The following is a 22,029-nucleotide window of genomic DNA, read 5'->3' on the forward strand; positions in this document are numbered from 1 at the left end:
ATCCATCCATCCAACAATAGTACATGTATTACTGTTTCCAAAAGAAAATGATTGTCTTAGATCTCAAAGAGCTAAACTGCCCAGAGATCCCTCCAGGGCTTGGCTTTCGTGGGGGGCAAAAAGGAAATTCAGGCTCAGTGATTTTAAAGCTAGTAGAGTGAACAAAGAGAATTAAATGCGGGTCTCTGATGCAAATTGTCTCCCACAAGTAAAATAAGTGGACGATACTGCTATTTTTTTTTTTTTTTTACAAAATATTTTGAAACAGTCTTTCACATCCTGTGTTCCCAGAAACCACATCAGAATCCCGCCCCCCACCGCCGATGGGTGGTTAGATTTCACATTCTCTCCAACTGCAGTTTCGGAGTCATGGCTTTGAACTCGGTTTCGTTTTCTCCCTCTTGACGATTTGAAATCAGTTTCACTTTCCTCTTCCCTTTCATAAAAGGAGAATGCATCTGCTGATGGATGCATTACCCCACCTTTCCCTCTTATATAGTTCCTTCAGCACTTACGTGAGGCAGACCAGGACGATTTCGGAAGAGCAAATCATCCGGCTCCTCAGCTTTTCGGAACAGCAGAGAAGCAGCTTGCAGTCATGAGGTTAGTGAAATAAAAATGCATAACCACTCCGTGCCGGAGTGCACAGCCTAAGCTGAGCTGCTTCCTGTGCTGGCAAGTTCCTAAATTGTTCTGTTGTTTATGAAATTAACGTGCCTTCGTCATTTTAGCCCTTTATCAGTTGTTTATTTTTGGTTTAGTTGTTTATTGTTGTTTAGTTGTGGTTATTTATGTGGCTTTTACTGGTATACACACTCAGGCTTCCTAAGTTTCTAGAACTATTCATTTGGTGGAGCTGGGATAAGAGGGAGGCTTGGCAGGAGTGGTGAGAGCCACTCAGACACAATGTTTTCTGATTCAAAGTTAAACCTAAGGGAATTACTTCTTTGTTTGTTTTGATGGCTGGCCAGTACAGGGATTCAACCGGGACCTTGGTGTTAGCACCTCACTCTAACCAACTGAGCTAATGGGCCAGCCCAGAATTACTCTTTGCAGGCTCTTCTGCTGTTGTTTTATCTGAAAGGACTAAGTCAAAGGCTTTTTTTTTCTTGTGATTTTGAAAGGAAGTATTTCTTTTCAGTGGATATTGTGAAAGATGGAAGCAGTACTGCAAACCCAACTCATGTAGAGGGAAATTTTGCCCTAAAACATTTATTCACTTCAAGGTGGAAAATGGAAGAAACAATTCTTATTGATGGTCATTTTTTTTTTTTTTTCATTTCTTACATGAAAACAAAATGCAAAGCTTAAAAGTTTATTTGTATTGCTGTGGTAAATGCTGGTGAGCAGTAAAAAATAATTTCTCAAAAACATAATGACCTAATCTCTGATCTATACTGGTCTAATCTCTAATGATGGAAAGCAATAATTGCCTGAAAATGCTGGGGACCAAGTAGGAAAGCACACAAAGGAATCTTTGGGGATGACAGAAATAGTCTATAAGGAGATAGTAGTGGTGGTTATATAGTATAAACATTTGTCAAAACTCATCAAACTATACACCTAAAGTGGGTGTTTTTTATTGTGTGTAAAATATAATCTCAGAAAACTTGATTTTAAAAAATGCATACAGACCTGCTACAGTTCAGACGTTGGATAGAGCCTCAGAGAGAACTAAGAGAAAAAGATGCCTTTTCCACCAAACACCTATGGGGAAGGATTGAGGGGTTGATTGCCTGGAAGGGAGGATCCTATTGAGCACTCAGGGAGGGAAGAAAGGGAAACTGACTGCCCTACTCTCAGCCCCAAAGACTTGTACATGCTCTGCAAGGTCATATTTGGAAATGAGATGAGTAAGAGGTCTTCACTGCCAAGTGCCTCAGGTTGCCTTGTATAATGGGCTCCTGTTCAAGAGTAACATTAATGGTGTCTGCATAGTGGGGTTGACAAGAAAGCCAGGCCTTCCCAGTGTCTTGGTAGCCAGCCTGCCCAAGAGGCTTTGCAGTGTCCTGTGTTTGGGTGTGTTGAGAGCCACTGACCTGAGTAGCTCTGAGGGGGTCTCTCTGGACTTTGGTGGACTGAAGCCCATATCAAGGTGTCCCTATTCTCAGAGGCTGTAGGGACAGAGGCACATTGGGCTACTCCTCCCCAGCATTGCCAAAAATTGCCACAGATGGAAATCACCTGGAGAAACATCTGGCATTTGCCAGCTGATGAGCATTCTCCTCTGCCCCATCCACCAAGGAACTCTGTTGCCTGCTTCACATACTCACAAATCCACTTAAAAGTATACCACTGATGTACCAACAGTCATGGTGGTAAGAGTTTCTGTGTGATCAGTAGTTGGTAGTGCACTCTGCTACGTGTTTTTCATGCGTTATCTCCTATCACCTTTCCAATAGTGCTAAGAAATAAGAGCTATTATTTCTGTTTTTAGCCTTATTTTCTAGATGAGTAAAATGGGACTCAGAAGTGCACATTTGCCCAAGACATTGCATACAGAGCAGGTGTCAGCGCAGCGTCATTAATAGAAGCACCAGACTCTATCCCTGAGCATATTCTCACTCTGTGCACAAAAGCCAAAAGGTGAATGACCTTAACGTTTTCAGCTATGCTTACTTTAAAGAGAGGGTCAGGGACTGGCAAGACCAGACTCTCAGGCTCCCTATCTGGAGTGCAAGCACCACTCTCTGATAGTGACCCATCCCTTAGAGTGCCCCAAGCCACATCTTAGACAAAGGTGAAAGTGGATCTTCTCAGGGCATAGTTTCCTATAATTTGGATGGAGGGAAAAAGGAAATTCATCCCAGGGCATTTTAAGGGTGAGGAAATGAAGCTTAGCAACTCAAGAAATATCCCAGAGCTGGTCAAAGAAATCACCAAAATCCAGGTGTACTGTGGTTTTCCTCCTGCACTGTAGATTGTCTAATTTATTGTTTGACTCACTACGGTATCTTCCACAAGTAAATGGGGAAACTGCTTTTTAAAATACATCTAGAACAGCACTTCTCAAACTGTGGTACAGGCTCTCCTGCCACTGAATTATCAGTTCGTTTGTCAAAATGCAGATTTCTGAGCCCACCCCAATTTCACTGGACCCCTGTAATCTGTGCCTTTTTACAGTCTCTCAAACCACAGAATCAGAATACGTCTGGAGTAGTATTCCCAGCAAGAGTGAGCTCAGCTCCCACCCATTCAGTTTCAGTTTCTCCTCAACAGGAATCTGGGCAGCATTGCATCTGTTTCGTTTTCCTTTTCTCTTTCACAAAAGCACAAACCCAAGCGTTAGCTCCCTGGGTGTAAACCTCTTCAGCATTTGTTTGGGATCAACAAACTGAAAATAAAATCAGCCTGGACCCCGGCTTTTCAGAATTGCAGGGAAAGAGCTATCATGAGGAAACAGTCCCTGCTCCTCTCATAAGAAATGGAAAATGTCTCCCAACTCTTGTTCTGACATACAACTTCCTGAATTAGGCTGTTCCGGTATTTGCTTAGAGATTAACTATGCATTTATCTAATTCGGTCATATATCTGTCTTTCCAATTCATGCATTTTTATTTCTGTGGCTCTTTCTGATTTAGAGTCAGGCAGCCTAGAGACACAGGGGAGCTGGGAAGGGACAGGGGCTTATTGAGAGAGCCTAGGGGGAGCGCATGCTCAGATCCTTCCAGGCAAAACCTGGTCAATGAAGTCTGGGCGTGTAGGAAATTTACTGGAGGTCCTGATCCCTCTCTTGTATTCTATATTTGAAAAGACTAAATCAGGCGTTTGTGGATTTTGTTGTAGTGGTTGTGGTTATTTTAAAAACTTAGCAAATGTGCCAATGATGAATTCAGCACTGCAAATTTCCAATTCATGTTGAGGTTACTTTTACCTTGAAGTTTGTTTTTTCAGAATTGGGGAATGTGTCCTCCTGAGCCATCTTCTTACTTACCTGCTACCTTTCCCATGTGGACTGTGAACAGAGAGAAAGTGCTAGTCTCTCAAACTGAGTTCTGCAGATGCCCCGTATCACAGTCAACCTGAATGCAGGTTACCGAGCCCTGCATTCTGAAATCCTGATTGAGCATATCAGAAATAAGGCCCAGGAAAAAAAAATTACATATTTAAAAAGGACTACAGATACTTCATATGCACACTAAAGTTTGAGACCTGCTGACATAATATAAGAAGTGATGTCTTCCTTCAAATTCCCTCTTCCTTAAGTGCATCTAATGCTTCCTACATTGTATGTGTGCAAATGTGAGCAGAGGAAGTCTGAAGTGAGTGGGGGTAGGAGAGGTGGGAAGGATGCTGACCTAAAGCAAGGCTTGTTTAAGAGTTATTTCAGGAATAGGAAACTGGAGATTGGAAATCATTGCCAAAAAGTGAAGTCTTCCTAGAGCCCTGCTACTCACAGTGTGGTTGAGTGCAACATCTCCCGGGAGCTCGTTAGAAAGGCAGCATCCCAGACCTCTTAATCCACATCTAAATTTTGATAAGACCCCAGGTTGTTTGGCATATTAGAGTTTGAGAAGCACTGCTCTGGAGAATTCCTTAGCTCATGTCTTGAAGTGATGGGCTCCTTAGATGATGTCTTTTCTGATTTACTGACTGGGCATGAGGTCTGCTGGTCCCTTCATGCAGCCAGCTGGAGCATAACTGGTGCATCTGTGGTGCAAGTTGCCTCAGAGGTTTCCTTAGAAACCCCCACTCTTACCATTTCAACAGGGCATCTTTCTGAAAATTTCAAGATTCTGCTGTAGTAATGACTTTGACTAGGCCCTGCAAGGAGATGTGACATCTACCCGGCATTTGTGTGCAGCACCAATAGGCTGTCATGAGCCCAGTAGGTGAGCAGGAGAAGAAGAGACAGTAAGTAGGTTGATTCTGGGAATTTCCTAAGGACTAGCAGTGTTAGCTTTAACTGCTTTGTTCAGCAAGATCTCATGGCTGAATCCCACCTCCCCCAGGGCCTTCTAGGTGCTGAATATCCAGGTAGATCATATCCCGGCATTCTCCTCCTCATGTTTCACCTGAACCTAGACATTCTCTTTGTCAGGCTGCTGCAGCCATCATCCTGCCTGACTACTTGTATTCTCTTTAAATATCTGAGTTTAATTATTGTTAACTAGTTTATTTATACATATAAAGAGTATTTAGAGCAACTTTCAAAAACACATATGAGATAAATTAACAAGTGAGGAAACCTTGGCAAATGGAATATTTGCTTTTAGAAGGGCAATAGTATTTTAATGCAAACCTCCTGAACTCTGGCTCTGGGGTTTATGTTTCTTCTTATCCAGAGCTCAGGACTCCCAGTCCAATATTTTGCTTCAAATCTTATTTCAAAGAGAAATCAGGTATCAAATACTTTATCAAATTGGAGACCCTAAAGAGGAAGGCTTAGGAAAAATCAATGGACCTGAATTTCGATTTTCAATAGGTTTTATAATCATGAAGCCACATTCATAATTGGCCATCTTCCTGAATAAATTGTTCAAAGTTCAGCCAGCTCTGGCACTGATGAAGTGGTGGTTTGGATGGAATTTCCCCGAGAGCTTCATACTCAGGTTTCTCTCACAGGTCCACACACACACGTAAAGAGGATATCTGGATATGGATGGCTACTTCCCCTGCTCACTCTCACTGCCTTGGGTTGCTTCTGTGCCTCTCACTATAAAGCATATCATGTGCAATCATATTGGGTCAGAAATAGTTTAGATCCGCCTTACTGGAGAGAGATACAGGAAGGCAGTTGCGTCAGTGGTGTGTGGGCCAGTGCTGATCTAAAGGAAATTGCGAATAAAAGTCAGTGGTTCCTCACAGAGCCAAATGTGTTTAGTTTAAAGAACTTCCCTTTATTCTGAGATTATATCTTTCTTTTTCAGCAGTAATAGAAATGCTTCCTCTTTCTCTTTTCTGCCTTTCAAAATAAAATGTTGGTAAGAATAAGTAGTTGGTGAATTTTTGGATGGATTTTCTCCCCATGTCATTGTATTCCCAAATAAGTCAGCAGCCCTGTTTGGTTCATAGCTATTTTTCTGAAATTGTGCTGGTCTGTGAAATCCAAAAATATGGACAACACTGGTTTAATGACTTTTTGAAGTTCTTTTCGATCTATGGTGCCAGGACTTTACCGGTAGGAAAGGAGGAGCACAAACTCGGACTCAGGAGAACATGCCATGCCCACACCCCAGGCAAATATAGATGTGGACTTTGAGAACTGTTGCACCTTATTTAACTAAACAAAGCAAGCAATCTCCCTTTGTATCTTCCAACCACAAAGCACAAGTTTGTTAATTTTGTTTGTTTGTGTCTTAAGACACAGTTATTCTCTCTAGGTATGTGGCCTGTGTGGTGAGGAGACTTCTTTAATCAGACTCAAGCTGAGCCCCCTCGGGTCTGTGTGTGAGTGCGGTGGAGAGGACTAAGGGAAGAGTACTAAGTCACTTAGCACATTGACAAACATGCCTGGGCTTTCATTTCTTTACATCCTCCTTCTAACCAGACTGTGAGCTCTTGGAAGGCAGAGAGGGCTGGGATAACTTTTACTTTTCTTAGTATCCCTAACAACTAATAGTGGCAAAAAGAGGTAGCCCAGTAAAGGGTCATGGATGGCTAAATAAACCTTATCCAGAAAGTGCGAGTACTGAGACCTGACTTGGGAATTGAATGAGTTCTTCTCACTGCAGCTGCCTCCTCTCCTCCATGCTCCCTCACCTTCTGCTTGTCAGCTTACACAGTATAAGTCCATGCTTTGTGGGTGTCTGCACAGACCACAGCTATAGAAAGGGGAATCTAGGAAGCAAAAGGGAAGTACCCCCTCTCCTGTCTAGGAAGACTTAGGTGTGTGTATTAGTCAGAGAAACAGAACCAATAGGTGATAGATAGATCCAGATAGATACACATAGATATTTATTATGAGGAATTGGTTCATGTGATTATGGAGGCTGGGAGGTTCAACAATCTGCTGTCTGCAAGCTGGAGACCCAGGAAAGTCAGTGGTATAGTTCCAGTCCAAGTCCGAAAGCCTAAAAACCAGGGGAGTTGATGAAGGTTCCGGTCCAAGTCCCAGTCCAAGGGCAGGAGATGACTGATGTTTCAGCTCAAGCAGTCAGGCAGAGAGAGACTGCTCCCTTCCTCTGCCTTTTTGTTCTATTCGGGCCCTCAACAGATTGGATGATGCCCACCTACACTCGGAGAGCAATCAGTTCTACTCAGTCTACCAATTGAAATGCTAATCTCTTCCAGAAACACCCCACATACACACCCAGAAATAATGTTTAACCAGATGTCTGGGCATCCCATGGCGCAGTCAAATTGACATATAAAATTAGCCATTACAGGGTGCAATGCTTGGAAGGTGCACATCACAGTGACCGTCTTTACTTTCTCCACAGTGAGGTCACCAAGAATTCTCTGGAGAAAATCCTTCCACAGCTGAAATGCCATTTCACCTGGAATTTATTCAAGGAAGATAGTATCTCACGTGATCTAGAAGATAGAGTATATAACCAGATTGAATTTTTAAACCCTGAGTTTAAAGCTACAATGTACAATTTGTTGGCCTACATAAAGCACTGCAAAGGCCACAATGAAGCAGCCCTGGAATGCTTACAGCAAGCTGAAGAGTTAATCCAGCAAGAGCACACTGGCCAACCAGAAATCAGAAGTCTGGTCACCTGGGGAAACTTTGCCTGGGTCTACTATCACATGGACCGACTCTCAGAAGCTCAGATTTATGTAGACAAGGTGAAACAAGCCTGCAAGAAGTTTTCAAATCCTTACAGTATCGAGTGTCCAGAGCTTGACTGTGAGGAAGGGTGGACACGACTAAAGTGTGGAAGAAATGAAAGGGCAAAGGTGTGTTTCCAGAAGGCCCTGGAAGAGAAACCCAACAACCCAGAGTTCTCCTCTGGACTGGCAATTGCGATGTATTGTCTGGATGAAAATCCACAGAAACAATTCCCTGTCAATGCTCTGAAGCAAGTCATTGAGCTGGATCCCGATAACCAATATGTCAAGGTTCTCTTGGCCCTGAAACTGCAGAAGACGAATAAAGAAGCTGAAGGGGAGCAATTGCTTGAAGAGGTCCTGGAGAAGGCTCCTTGCCAAACAGATGTCCTTCGTAGTGCAGCCAAATTTTACCGAAAAAAAGGTGACCTAGACAAAGCTATTGAACTGTTAAACAGGGCACTGAAGTTCGTACCATACAATAGCTTCCTCTGTCACCAGATCGAGTGGTTCTGCAAGGCAAAAAACAAACAAATACATAAGAGAGGAGAATCTGAAGCTATTGGAAATAGAGAGAAATATGCTATGGAACATTCAAATGAAGTGATTGTGGAGGGACTGGATCCTGGGAATGCACACTCCGATCTCACTGAGTGCCTAGAAGCACAAGCACGTTGTCCGACAGCACTCAGTAAGGAGCTGCCTGACACTGAGAGGCAGCGACTCCGTCAGAGCTCTTGCAACCTCCAGGAGTATCACGAGAAGTCAGAAGACACTGCTGCCCAGCATCATTTAGAGGATTTGTCTGTAAGCAAAACACCAACTGAGAAAGAAGAGATGAAATGCCAATTACAAAACCTCAGCGAAAATCTTCCACAAAATGCATCCAATTCTTGGCATCTCCGAGGATTGAATCACAAGCTGAATGGAGATCTGCTGCAGGCAACTGCCTGTTATGAGCGGCAACTGGGCAACCTGCTCAGGAATACCCCTTCAGGCATAGGCAGCTTGTTTCTCTCCACACCTGAGCATGAAGAGGGCAGTGAGGAAATGGTCCAGGGCACAGGCAGCCCCACTCCCAGAGGGCTCCCCAGCCCCTAAGGGAGACAAAGAAGAGGGAAAGAAATGGAGCATCAGAAGACCTGGAATGGTGTTGTGAGGGAGAGAAGGGTGGGTAAGTTTCTCTATTAACCTTTTTACCTGGTGGCACAGCACAACTCTGGCCGGGAAGTTGAAGCTTACCTGAAAGCCATCCTGGGCTGAGGCAGTGTCATGATAGGCAGGTACACACACAAAAATTATAACCATAGAGGACATGCATGACACCCTAGAAACAGTATTACAATTGTTCAGGCACCCCAAGCCGGACTTACTTTAGTCTGATTGCACAGGTTAACAGTGCCCCTTCCCCAGTATGGCCATCCACTGTCGGGCCTCTCACCCTAGTGCTTCCAGTCCAGTCTGAAAAATTCAGTCCAGCCTTTGGTTTCAGAGGGACTGTTTGAAGACAGTCAGTTTCAAATACTTTTACTTGTCCATGACACCAGTCCATCTGCCTCAGGAGTGAAGATGACATCTGAGGTTTTCTGGGTGAAAAGTTCTGGAGCTGGTCCCACCTCTACACCCCGTGCTAGCTGGTATGCTCATAGGCTCAGCAAGCTGAATTCAATGCACTAGTAGATGCTTGGAAAGGCAGCATGAAGAGGTTTTCTTCAGAGAGGCGGGAAGGCTTCCAGGAGCAATTCTGAAAAGCAAAGATTATTAATGCCCTACTCTTCCTCCTCCCCCGTCTCCCCAAAGGCTGGGCTTTTATTTTTCTTTTTACTGTTGCAAAATCAGAGTGTCCCATTCAACAATCATAACTTGACATTTTTTCAATTTTCCCCTACTCTCACACAGGCTAGAAAGCCTATATACAAGAGGGACAAAAGAGTTTTTACAGAAAAAACATTTTTATGCAACTTAAGGATAATGAGACATCATGTCCAGGGGGTGGCCAGGACAAAATCTTATGTTTTCTTTTTTTTTTTTTTTTTCTTTAAATTTTTATTTTGTCGATATACAATGTGGTTGGTTATTGTGGTCCATTACCGAAACCTCCCTCTCCTCCCTCTCCTCCCTCCCTCCCAACAATGTCCTTTCTGTTTGCTTGTCGTATCAACTTCAAGGAATTGTAGTTGTTATATCTTCTTCCCCTCCCCCCACCGGTTTTTGTGTGTGTGTGTGTGTATGTGTGTGAATTTATATATTTATTTTTAGCTCCCACCAATAAGTGAGAACATGTGGTATTTCTCTTTCTGTGCCTGACTCGTTTCACTTAATATAATTCTCTTAACGTCCATCCATGTTGTTGCAAATGGCAGTATTTCATTCGTTTTTATAGCTGAGTAGTATTCCATTGTGTAGATGTACCACATTTCCTGTATCCACTCATCTGATGATGGACATTTGGGCTGGTTCAAAATCTTACGTTTTCAAAAATTTTTAAACTGGGTTTACCTAACTCCCCACCCCTTTCACCCTGATCATTTGTACAGTGAGCTTAGAAAAGAACGATCCTTTGCTGGGGTCAGCTGCATTTAGTAATCACGCTACCCTACCAAGATGAGGATGTAGAGTCAGGCTATCAGATTCGCAAACTGCAACTAATTAGGAAAGCAGAAAACAGCAAATCAATAGCAGCAAGATATCCTTGAGAGGTGTTGAGAGTATAATCTATCAGGAGTGGGTGGAGGAGTCACACTCCCTGTGATGTGTCCTCCCCCAACTAGCACTTTCCACAGGGACCACAATTCAGGAGTGCTGTTAGCCTCTGTATCATGAGTTCAGAGTATGCCATCCCAAAATATGCAACTTTGACATAAGGTTTATTTTGAGAAATTGAGAAAAAGCAGACACAGGACAAGCTCTCTACGCCCCACCCCCCACCCCTGCCACCATCTGCCTATAAGCAGAACAAATTCCTTTGTGAAAGTGTCCCCGGCCCCTACCTCCCATACAAGAAAGAGGTTAACAACCTCATCGCTGAAGACAAGACGGTGCCAAGAGTCTACACAAACAAAGCTATACTAACCAGCCCTCATCTACAATTCACTTCCCCAAATATTACACATATTAGCCACCCCTAGAAACTCAAAGTCCCTTTCCTTTGTCTTGTCACTTCTCTACAAATTTATTGTTATTTTGTTAAGATGCTGTACAAGCCCAAGTTCTAACCACCTCTTTGAGTTGCTCATCACCAAGTACACCCATATGTGTGCATGATGCACACGTTAATAAACTCCTGTTTGTTTTTCTCTTGTTAATCTGTCTTTGCCAGTCTAATTTTCCAGGCCCCAGCCATTGATCCTAAGAAGGGTACAGGAAAAAGATTTTTTCTCCTCTACAAACAGAAATACAGAGCTGATTAGCAGCTGGATTTCAGATGGTCTAATTAGAGAAAAGCCCTTTCCTGTGGGCATTTGCACGTGACCCAGACAGTCCAGTCAACATCCATGATGTTTTGATAATTTAAATTTACAAAGATTTTAGAATCTGAGTTCTGTTCAATGAACCTATGCCTGCTTTCAATTCAGCGTAGCTCCAGCTAAGGCTGAAACAACCTAATGGCAGACAGCCCCAGGTTTCAGCTTAGAGTCAGGTTCAGGCAATTACAATCTGTGAATTCTGGATTCCGAAGGAACCAGGGACAAAGAATAAACATATATTTGTGTTATACCACAGCAGTCATACTCCTATGTGTAAACAACATTACCAGGCAATTCTCCCCTAAATGTAAAGCCCCTCACTTGCCTAAGAAGCACCAAAAAGACACAGGACTAACCTGGATGAGCCTCTCAGCTGGATCCAAGCACTGCTTAGCAACTGTGTCTCACAGAAACCACAAAGTAAAGCTCTTGGTGCTCCTGCACATTTGTTTCTAGCATATTTTGTAATTCTAGTAGTTTCCTGGCAAATTCCCAGGCAGACCTCTCCTAAGAAATGCAAACTTTTTAACTCTTGTATTAATGCTTTCTTGTCAACTGAGGCTTACATCTAAATGGAAAATAAAGCTGTCTTCACAGCAGAAGTCATTTTATCTGTGTCATAATTCTAACCCAGTGAACACCTCACAGGAGACGCTCACAGAATTGCAAACCAGACAAACCCAGCCTGGAGTCTGAGAGGAGCCGGGTGGGAAAGGATAATGGTGGCGAGTGAGTTTTGATCTATTCAGACCAAAATGGATCACTTGAAGGCAGGTAGTGGAAGAAAATAGTTTTAAAGATAGCAATGTTTGATTTTTGTTTGAAAATATCACAGGTTTGGGGTTTTATTGTGCAAAATAGGATTTCTCTTAATTAGGTGTTAGGAAATATGAAACATAAGCAGGGTTAAGAAACATTTTATCCAAAAGGAATACATTCCTTTCTTTCCTGCTTTGTCTTGTGCTGTTAAGTAGCAGAAAATACTTTCTCCTCAAAAGTATACTGGCCTGCTAGAGACTCTCCATCTGATACAGTAACAGAAGAGGGGAACTGAAAGGAGGGCTCCATTTGCAGGATGCCTTTTCCACCCTACACCTGTAACTGCCTGCTGTGGGGAGGGTTGCAGCAATGATGGAGGATGGAGGCTGCTTCCTATTAGCTCCTCCAAAAGGTGAGAAGAAGAGGAGCTGGCAGCCTAGGCCACAGTCCCAGGGATTCCCATTGCATGCCCTGCAGGGCAGTGTTTGAGCTTGGGATACTGGAGAGAGATATTCATTGCCAGGAGGCTCCAATTTTCATTTACCAGTTTCCTGGCCATGAAATCATGTTAATCCTACCTCTACTTATGGGGTCAGCCAGAAAGCCATGCCCTACTCAGGGTGCTGAAAGCCAGTATTCCCAGTAGGTTTTTCAGTGGTATGCTCGGGTGTCCAGAGCCTACTGACCCAAGGAGGCCTGGAGGGGGCTGTCTAGATAATGCTGGACTGAAGCCCACATCAAGCTGCCCCTGTTCCCAGAGGCTCAAGACCACGGGCGGGTTGGGCTGCTCCTTCCCAACAGTGCTAAAAATTGCCCAAAGGGAAAATCACCTGGGAAAACACCTGGCACCTGCTGGCTGATGGGAGTCCTCCTCTGCCCCATCCACTGAGGGCCTGAGATTCTCTCTCTCTCTCTCTCTCTCTCACACACACACACACAATGATAATACCGACACTAACACCAACAGCTATTTTCTATATTCTGCTTGGTAATTAGCTCAATCTGCCTTGCTCTTTCATCGCATCACCTCAGATGCTCACTATAGTTCCATAAGTAGAAACTATTATAACTATTATTATTATTATTGTCATTTTGCAAATGTACTATGTGGAAATTGGAGTTAATTGCTTAAAATCACACAGATAGTAAGTGGCAGAATTGGGTCATTAACCTATTGCTTCCTAATCAGAAAGAAATGTAAGAATGAACTATCTTACCGCTCTTTCCCTACTCAGTTTTGAAAAGGAATTGGAACCTGCAGGATTTTGTGCTTAGCATCCTATTTAGGGATGAAGGACGGCTCTTTGATAACATTTCACCCCATTGTGTACCTACGGCTCACAATCTAGAAGGCAAAAGATGGCACATGTCAGGGAGGATGTACCTATGATCAACACAAAAGAAAATCTCTCCTGCTTGTTGTAAAGGCAGCCAAACATTACTGTTTAGATTATTCACTGGCCAAACGGGCAAAGGATGGGAATAAACTGCAGTCCATGTTTGGCTTACTGGGGTCAGTGTCCTGATGAGGACCACATATACTCATACAGAAGGGCCCGCTTTTCTAATTTGCACAAGCACCGTACAAACTAGAGGTGGCACATTCATGAGGCTGAAAGTGATCATTTAAAAAGAATTGTATTAGTTCACTTTCAATCAAAAGTGGGGATTCTCTAAGTTGTGGCAGTCAATCAAATGATCTTTCCCTACTTCAATATTTGCCCTCTGTATTAACTTCCTGGAGCTGCCGTAACATAGTACCACAAACTGGGTGGCTTAAAACAACAAGAATTTGTTTTCTGTCAGTTTTGGAAGTTAGTAGTCTGAAATCAAGCTGTAAGCAGGGCAATGCACGCTTTGAGACTTAGTAGAATCCTTCTTGGCCTCTGCTTAGCTGCCAGTCTCAGCCTCCGTCTTCACATGACATTTTCCCTGGGTGTCTTTACATCATCTTCCCTGTGTGTCTGTCTCTGTGTCTCTTTTCTTCTTTTCATAGGAACATCAGTCATATTGGATTAGGGCCCACCCAATGACCTCATCTTAACTTGATTATATCTGCAAAGACCCTATTTCCAAACATGATCACATTCACAGGTACTAGGAATTAGGACTTCAGAGCATCTTTTTGGTGGACACATTTCAACCAATAACACCTTCTAATATGCCATGGATAGGTTTGAGGGTAAAAGAGTAGTTGGATCAAAAGCAACTCCTAATTAATTCCCCTTTGGGGTGTTGCTAACTCTAAGGTACAGTTCTTTTTGGGGAAAAGAGTGCCTAATATTGACTTTATTCAGCAAAGTAACTTTGCTCCACTCCACTTTCTTGCTTTATTGGGAGAATAAAACCAGAAATGTTTATATCACTATTTCCTCCTTGGGGAAATGAGCAGTTATTTCCACATTTCAACGGACCAAATTGGAGACATAGAGAAAGGTAAGAGAGGGCTCCTCCTTGCCCCAGGTTTATTTCTCTTGATAGCATTATTGGTTTTTCATGCCTGTGATCTGCTGTGGCAATTGCAGCATCGTGAGGATGAAAAGTTTCATGCAGCACCGAGAAGTTCTTGAACTAATCTAAGTCATAGGCATATTTAATCCCTTTCAGCTGGCATTCAAACCAGACAAAATGAATTTGCTGACATCATGATGTTGATAATTTTTTTCTAAGGCTTTATGACCTAGTGTGGTCTCTCCTGTCTCTGTGAACACATGAAACCCAGAGAGGCCAGAGGTAACTGAAGCAGGATGCTGCAGTGGCAGCACCAAGAACCTGACAATATGGAATGATGTCATAATGCTGAACTTTATCTGAGCCCTATGCTCCTGAAAAACAGCTATGGGAAACCCTCTTCTCCCCCCCCCCTTACACACACACACACACACACACACACACACACACACACACACACACACACTTGTATGTCTGGGAAACGGTTTACTGCAAAGTACTACTGTTATGGTCTGAGTGTTTCTGCCCCAACCCCCAACGCAAAATTCATATATTGAAATCCCAAGGCCCAAAGTGATGGCATTAGGAGTTGATTAGGTCCTGAGGGCAGATCCTCATGGATGGTATTAGTGCCCTTTTAAAAGAGGCAGGAGAGAGAGATCCCTCAGCCTTTTCACCATGTGAGGACACAGCAAGATGTCACGTACAAACCAGGAAAGCAGGCCCTTACCAGACACTGCATCTGCTCGCACCTTGATCTTGGACTTCTTAGCCTCCATAAGTCTGAAAAATAAATTTCTTTTGTTTATAAGCTATCCAGTTGATGGTATTTTGTTATAATAACTGAACAGACAACACAACCACCCTTTCCCATATGACATATATAAGACTCATAGATGGCCCGCTTGTTTACCTATGACAAGTCTACACAGACTCTGTATTAGTCCATTTTCTATCTTATAAAGGAATACCTGAAAATTGAAAATTTATAAAGAAACAAAATATATTTCTTAAGGTTTTGGAGGTTGGGAAGTCCACAGCCCAAGGGGCACATCTGGTGAATCTTCTGGGTGGGGACTCACTACAGTCTTGGGGCAACACAGGCCATCACATGGTAAGAATGACAAGATTTCTCTCATGTACTCTCCTTATAAAGCCACCAGTCCATACCCACAACAACCCATTAAACCTTTACTCCATGAATGGATTAACCCATTCATGACAGCATAGTTCCCAGGATCCAATCACCTCTGATAGGCCCCACCTTTCAAATACAATAATCAGATTTCCCACCCTCTAACGCTGTTACAATAGGAGCAGTCAAGTTTCCAGTTCGTGACCTTTTGGGGAACATTCAATCCATAGTACCCTCCAAGTTCCCAATCTATATCTCATAAATCATTAGCTGAGCTGCTTGTTCCCATTGATTAAACAAACAAAATTCCTGTAAATTTAATTTGACCAAACTTGTCTCCTTCCCACAGGACCCTGAAATTTGACTGGTCATTAAGGTTAAACAAGCACTGGGACACCAAACAATCCCTCTCGAAAACTGGCGACCACAGGAAAGATCCTTCTTGCTCGACTGTTGGATCTCATCACCCACTCACCCCACTTCCCCACTCCGTCCTTTCTAGGCTTATTTACTGCTCCCTGTAAAAGAAAAGCCTTTTTCTGACTAATCTTTGAGATGCCTGCAGATCTTATGATCAGAGCAGTCTCCAGATTGCAACTCTCCTCCTCCCCCCATTGCAATCATCTTTTTTTTTCCCCCTTGATAAACTTTAGTTATGAGAGCAATTTTAGGTTTACAAGAAAAAAAAATGCATCAAAAGTACAGTGTGGGGCCGACCCTGTGGCTCACTCGGGAGAGTGCGGGGCTGGGAGCGCAGCAGCGCTCCCGCCACGGGTTCGGATCCTATATAGGGATGGCCGGTGCACTCACCGGCTGAGCACAGTGCAGGCAACACCAAGCCAAGCGTTGCGATCCCCTTACTGGTCACAAAAAAGAAAACAAAAAACAAAAAACAGAAAGAAAAAAAAATACAGCATGCCCATATACCTCCCTCCAACTCCCACCTCTTCGACAGTTTCCCCTATTATTAACATCATGCATTCGTGTGATAGCAAGGATACTCTACAAAGTTCATGGAAAGATTTGCATTCTCTTTTAATTCTATTTTTCCATGAACTTTGTGAAGTACCCTTGTATTTGTTGCAGCTGATGAACAAATACTGACACACTGTTACTAACTAAAGTCTATAGTTTACATTAAGGTTCATTCTTGGTACAATTCTATGGCTTTTAACAAATGCACAACATCATGTACCCACCATTACAGTGTCATACAGGAGAGTTTAATTGCCCTAAAAATGCCCTGTGCTCACCCTATTCATCCCTTCCCTCTTACCTAAGCCCTGGCATCTACTGATCTTTTTACTGTTTCTATAGTTTGACCCTTTCCAGAATGTCATATATTTAAAATCATACAATATGTAGCTTTTTCAGATTGGCTTCTTTCACTTAGCATTATGCATTTAGGGTAACTCCAAGTTTTTTTGTGGCATCATTGCTCATTTCTTTTTGTTGATAAATAATATTTCATTGACTGGGTGTATCACAAGTTCATTCATTCACTGAAGGACATATTGGCTTCTCCCAATTTGGTAGTTATGAATAAAGCTGCTATAAAAACATTCAAATGCAGGTTTTTGTGTGGGCATAAATTTTCAACTCATTTGGGTAAACATCTATGAGCACAATGGCTGAACTGTATGATAAGCCTACACTTAGCTTTTACGAAACTGGCACACTTTTCTTATAATGTGCCCCCATTTTGCATTCTCACCAGCAATTGAAGGAAAGCTCCTGTTGCTTCACATACTGGCCAGGATTGGGTGTTGTCAGTGTTTTGGATTTTAGCCATTCTAATAGGTGTGTAGTGGTGTCTCATTCTTGTTTTAATTTGCAATCACCTAGTGATGTATGATGCTGAGCATGTTTTCATATGCTCATTTGCCATTTAGATATCTTTTTATACACATTATTGCAATTATTGTTCTGAACACTGCTATCTGAGTAAAGGATTTTATTTTACTTTCATGTATTCCTTCTAGAACATGTTTTCTTTCTTTAAGTAGAACTGAGATTCTGAACTATATCATTTTCCTGTCTCCTGAAAAAACATTTTTAAAAATTTCTTGAGAGGCAAGTCTAATGTTATGAAATTCCTTCAACTTTTCCTTGTCTCCTCCACACTGAAGAATAATTTCTCTGTATGCAGTGAACATTATTCAGTAATCTTTTCTGTAAAGCCTTTCTTTAGCTAAGTCTAGATTTGTTTTATTTGACAATGATTATACCTATATGTTCATTAGATGTCATTTCATTTCCATCAGAAAATCATGAAAATAACTTCTTGTTTGTTTCTACAGTAAGAATGCTGAAGATCGTCGGGTCAAGGATAGCCTGGCTCAATTGAGATGTCACTTTACATGGAAGTTTCTAATTGAAAACTCTGAAATACCTGATTTAGAAAACAGGGTCTTGGATGAGATTGAGTTCCTAGACACCAAGTACAATGTGGGAATACACAACATGCTGGCCTATGTGAAGCACCTGAAAGGCCAGAATGAGAAAGCCTTGGAGAGCTTGAAAGAAGCCGAAGACTTAATCCAGCGAGATCATGCCAACCAATCGGACATGAGAAGCCTGGTGACCTGGGGCAACTATGCCTGGGTGTGCTACCACCTGGGAAGACTGGCAGAAGCCCAGACATACCTGGACAAGGTGGAGAGCACTTGCGAGAAGTTGGCAAGTCCCTTCCGCTATAGAATGGAGTGTCCTGAGATGGACTGTGAGGAAGGATGGGCCTTGCTGAAGTGTGGAGGACAGAATTATGAACGGGCCAAGGCCTGCTTTGAAAAAGCTCTGGAAGCAGACCCTGAAAACGCTGAATTCAGCATCGGGTATGCAATTACCACCTATCGTCTGGATGGCTTTAATGCAGCAAAAAAACGCACGGAGGGGTTTTCTTTGCACCCCCTAAGGCAGGCCATCAGGCTAAATCCAGAAGATGCATATATTAAGGTTCTCCTTGCACTGAAGCTTCAGGAAGTAGGACAAGAAGCTGAAGGAGAAAAGTACATTGAGGAAGCTCTGACCAACAAGTCCTCACAGACTTATGTCTTTCGATATGCAGCCAAGTTTTACCGAAAAAAAGGCTCTCTGGATAAAGCTCTGCATTTCTTAAAAACGGCCTTGCAGGCAACACCTGACTCCGTCTTCCTGCATCACCAGATAGGGTGTTGCTACAGACAACAAATGAAAGAAATAAGGAAAGCTGCAAAGTTGCAGCCTAGCAGAGAGGATGAAGAAAATGCAGACAGAATGATGAGATTAGCCATATATCATTTTGAACTTGCTATACAGAAAAAGCCCACATTTACAATAGCGTATATGGATTTAGCCAACATGTATAGAGAGCAAGGTGAACATCAAAAGGTTGAGGACACGTACCAGAAAGCACTCACCCTACATGATGGTGATAAGAGCCGATTGCAGGAGGTCCATTATCGTTATGGCTGCTTTCTGCAATGTCACAAGCAATCTGAAAATGATGCAATTACCTACTATTTAAAAGCACTATACATAGAACCACAGTCAAATGCTAGACAAATAATTCTCAGTGCTTTAGAGAACTTGGTTAACTGGCGAGTTGATCAGAATAAAACTGATGTGGAGAGTTTAAATCTGCTTGCGCTCGTGCACAGATTGAAAGAGGGAAGAGAGTGAAGCTCTGATGTCCTAGGAGAGACCCTGCACCTGGATGCTGGCCTGAGGCCTGTCTTTAGAAATATTAAATGTTAACATATCTAAATCTACCATCATACAAATCTTTCCTCATTAGTGTCTTCAAGAAGGTGTGACAGGAAAGATCACACAATAGTTGGGTGGCACATTGCACTGTCGCCTCAACTCCCACTTTTTGGCCAATGGACAGCATCCTTCTGAAGGGGAGAAAAACACAAATAATTTCTTTACTCAACCTTCATAAATTCTTAGCTGGAACACCTCTCTAAAAAAGAGATTTATAACAAGAGAAAAGAAGAATTTTTATTTTTAATGCATGCTTTAACCATCAGGCAGGAGAGGCTCAGTTCAAAATCTCTCTCTCTCATGCCAGTGGCTTGGGACTCTGTCTTAGTATTAACAAATAGCCATAGCTCTTAGAAGTGACACTACACACACACACACGCACGCACGCACGCACGCACGCACGCACACACACAGAGGAGTTTTGGGCTTCCATAAGGCAGCAGGAAAATGAAGAAAAATAAGTTATATGAGAAGAGTAAAGTTTACTCATAGATTCTCCTAGACCAGCTGGCACCAGACTCTGAGCTGATAAGAGCTCAGCCTTATGAGAATAATATGTGTGCTGAGCCGTGTTCTTTTTAGCCCATCTAAGTTAGGATGCTAGACTGCAGTTGCAACCCTCTGAACTCCCTTTGGTGGACAACTCCTCCTGAAGTCCCATGTGCTTGGGAGAAATCTGAAAAATACCCATATGCTTTGAGACATCAGGCTATGCATTATCTTACACCTAGCTTGGGCGAGGAAATTCTCTCTAAAATGTATACAGATGCTTCCAGGTGAATTAAAACTTTATTTGAAAAAATAAACTGAGAATCATTGGATTGAGAATCATCAGTCTAGACAAAGCCTCTTATTTAACCCTTGAAGAACTGAGGCTCATGTAGATCAATGGTCTTATTAACATCACCCGGTTAGTATGTCAGTTACAGAACTTATCCTGGAATCTGGTTCAAGTAGGAACCTGTTCAGCGAGAATACATTTCCTTGTCCAGTTTCCATTGTTTTTTCGTACTAATAAACTTATACACATTTGGTCAGCTGTTTTTTTCCTCCTGAAGGCTGCTTTATCCTGTGTGTCATGGGTCTGTATATCTAAAGGACATATATTGCAACTAACACAATGTTGCCCCTTATTGCCCAATTCTAGAAGGGCAGGTGAGGCCCACTGGGGGGCACCACTAAGGATGCCTGAGGGAGATTCTGGATGAACTGGGACTAAGGATGTTTGCTAAAGGAGAGACTAAAGGCAGCACCTAATCTTACCTGCTAAGCAACTGAATTAGGAACTCGGCACAAGGCTTTTCTACGTCCAAAGGAACCGTTGTAGCTCAAGGGAATTTCTTGAACCTTCCAACATGTTTGGACAAATGCGTATGCTGGGAGAGTATGGTGCTACTGTACAATATTTTATAGTGGTAGGTGTAGAGGCTCTTTAAACACATATATATGCACCAGCACAGGTACCTGATCAGCCAACTCATACACAGGAAAAGGGTATAATCAAGCTCCATACCTCTGGCTCTCTGAGTCTAATCTGTCCTCAGGTGGTCCCTGGAAAAGTAAGGGGCTAGATCTCACCTACAGGGCAGTCAATAACTGACGACCTTCACAGATGCAACTGACAAGACACCTAAAACAAACTCATTCTTGATAAGACAGTAAAGATGCATCGCACATACTGGGGCCCCTATCGCATAAATCTTCCTGTTTTCGGAGTACCAATTTGGTAGTCAGCTGGCAAATTCACAGTCACACATGCCCTCTCATTGGCTTTTGCACAATTACCATGACTTGATATATAAGAACTGTTTGGTGGTCCTGGGACTGAGCCTTCCCCCTAGGGTGTGCAGCCAGCACTATTGCACACTGCAGGAGTGGCCACGGAGCCCCTCCTGGGCTACGCCTGCTCTCAGAGTAGACAGTCCTGGGAGTGTTCTCTGAGTAGAGGAACTAACAGGACTATGATTCGGCCAACATTTCAGGTTAAAGCACAAGAGTTAGTCCAAGAAATTTTTTATGAACCTCCGAAAGAGGTAAATATCCCTTTCTCTGTGTTTGCAAAGCAATCACTGGGTACTGCTTTTGTTGAAATCAGACTAAGTGCTGATGAATCTGTCTCTGTTGCTAGATGGCAAGTCACTTGAGAAGAGTCTCAACAGAGAACAGGGCATGTTACTAACGATCACGCAAAGTCTTCTGATTTTTGAAATGGATATGGAACTCACTGCAACGAAGGCCTTGGGTGTGCCCACAATGTGTTTGGACCACCGCTTCCTTAGACATCTATGGGCTCCCCAAATCCATGGGAAGGATATAGGTACTGCAACTTTTTTTTTTGGCCCAACTTTGGATCCTAAATTTCAATTACAACTAGAAAATATCTTCTCTTCTTCTCATTCCCTTATAGACATGGAATCTCCTACTCCCAGGATATTTCAGACAAATCTAAAAACAATTTGTCCCCAAGAAAACTGAGGAATTTTCCCATAGACCTTATAGATCTACGCATTATCTTGAGCCTAGTTCAATTGTGTAAATGTTCTGTAAGATTTACATAGACAATTCCAGGTGAATGAATGCTTGAAATGTAAAAATGAGACCATGAAAATGCAGTTAGAACTGGAATACATAGGAGTCAGCTAGGAAAGGAAATCATGGTGAGCCGAGGATAGCTGTCAAGAAAATTACTGGGCCTTTCAGAGCAGTGAAAATTACTGGGCCTTTCAGAGAAGAGAAGTTCTTGGTAGCTGAGTATTT

General features: G+C 42.7%; 1 protein-coding gene across 1 annotated transcript; it reads left to right on the forward strand.

The window, feature by feature from the left end:
* Window positions 1–376: 376 nt before the first annotated feature.
* On the forward strand, window positions 377–20,287 carry LOC134382224 (interferon-induced protein with tetratricopeptide repeats 1-like). The gene is made up of 2 exons (XM_063102611.1): window positions 377–603; window positions 17,829–20,287. Exons 1-2 carry the CDS (start codon window positions 599–601, stop codon window positions 19,186–19,188), a joined length of 1,365 nt encoding a protein of 454 aa, XP_062958681.1. The 5' UTR covers window positions 377–598; the 3' UTR covers window positions 19,189–20,287.
* Window positions 20,288–22,029: the final 1,742 nt, after the last annotated feature.

Source organism: Cynocephalus volans, chromosome 7 (assembly GCF_027409185.1).
Source record: "Cynocephalus volans isolate mCynVol1 chromosome 7, mCynVol1.pri, whole genome shotgun sequence".
NCBI classification, from domain to species: Eukaryota; Metazoa; Chordata; class Mammalia; order Dermoptera; family Cynocephalidae; genus Cynocephalus; species Cynocephalus volans.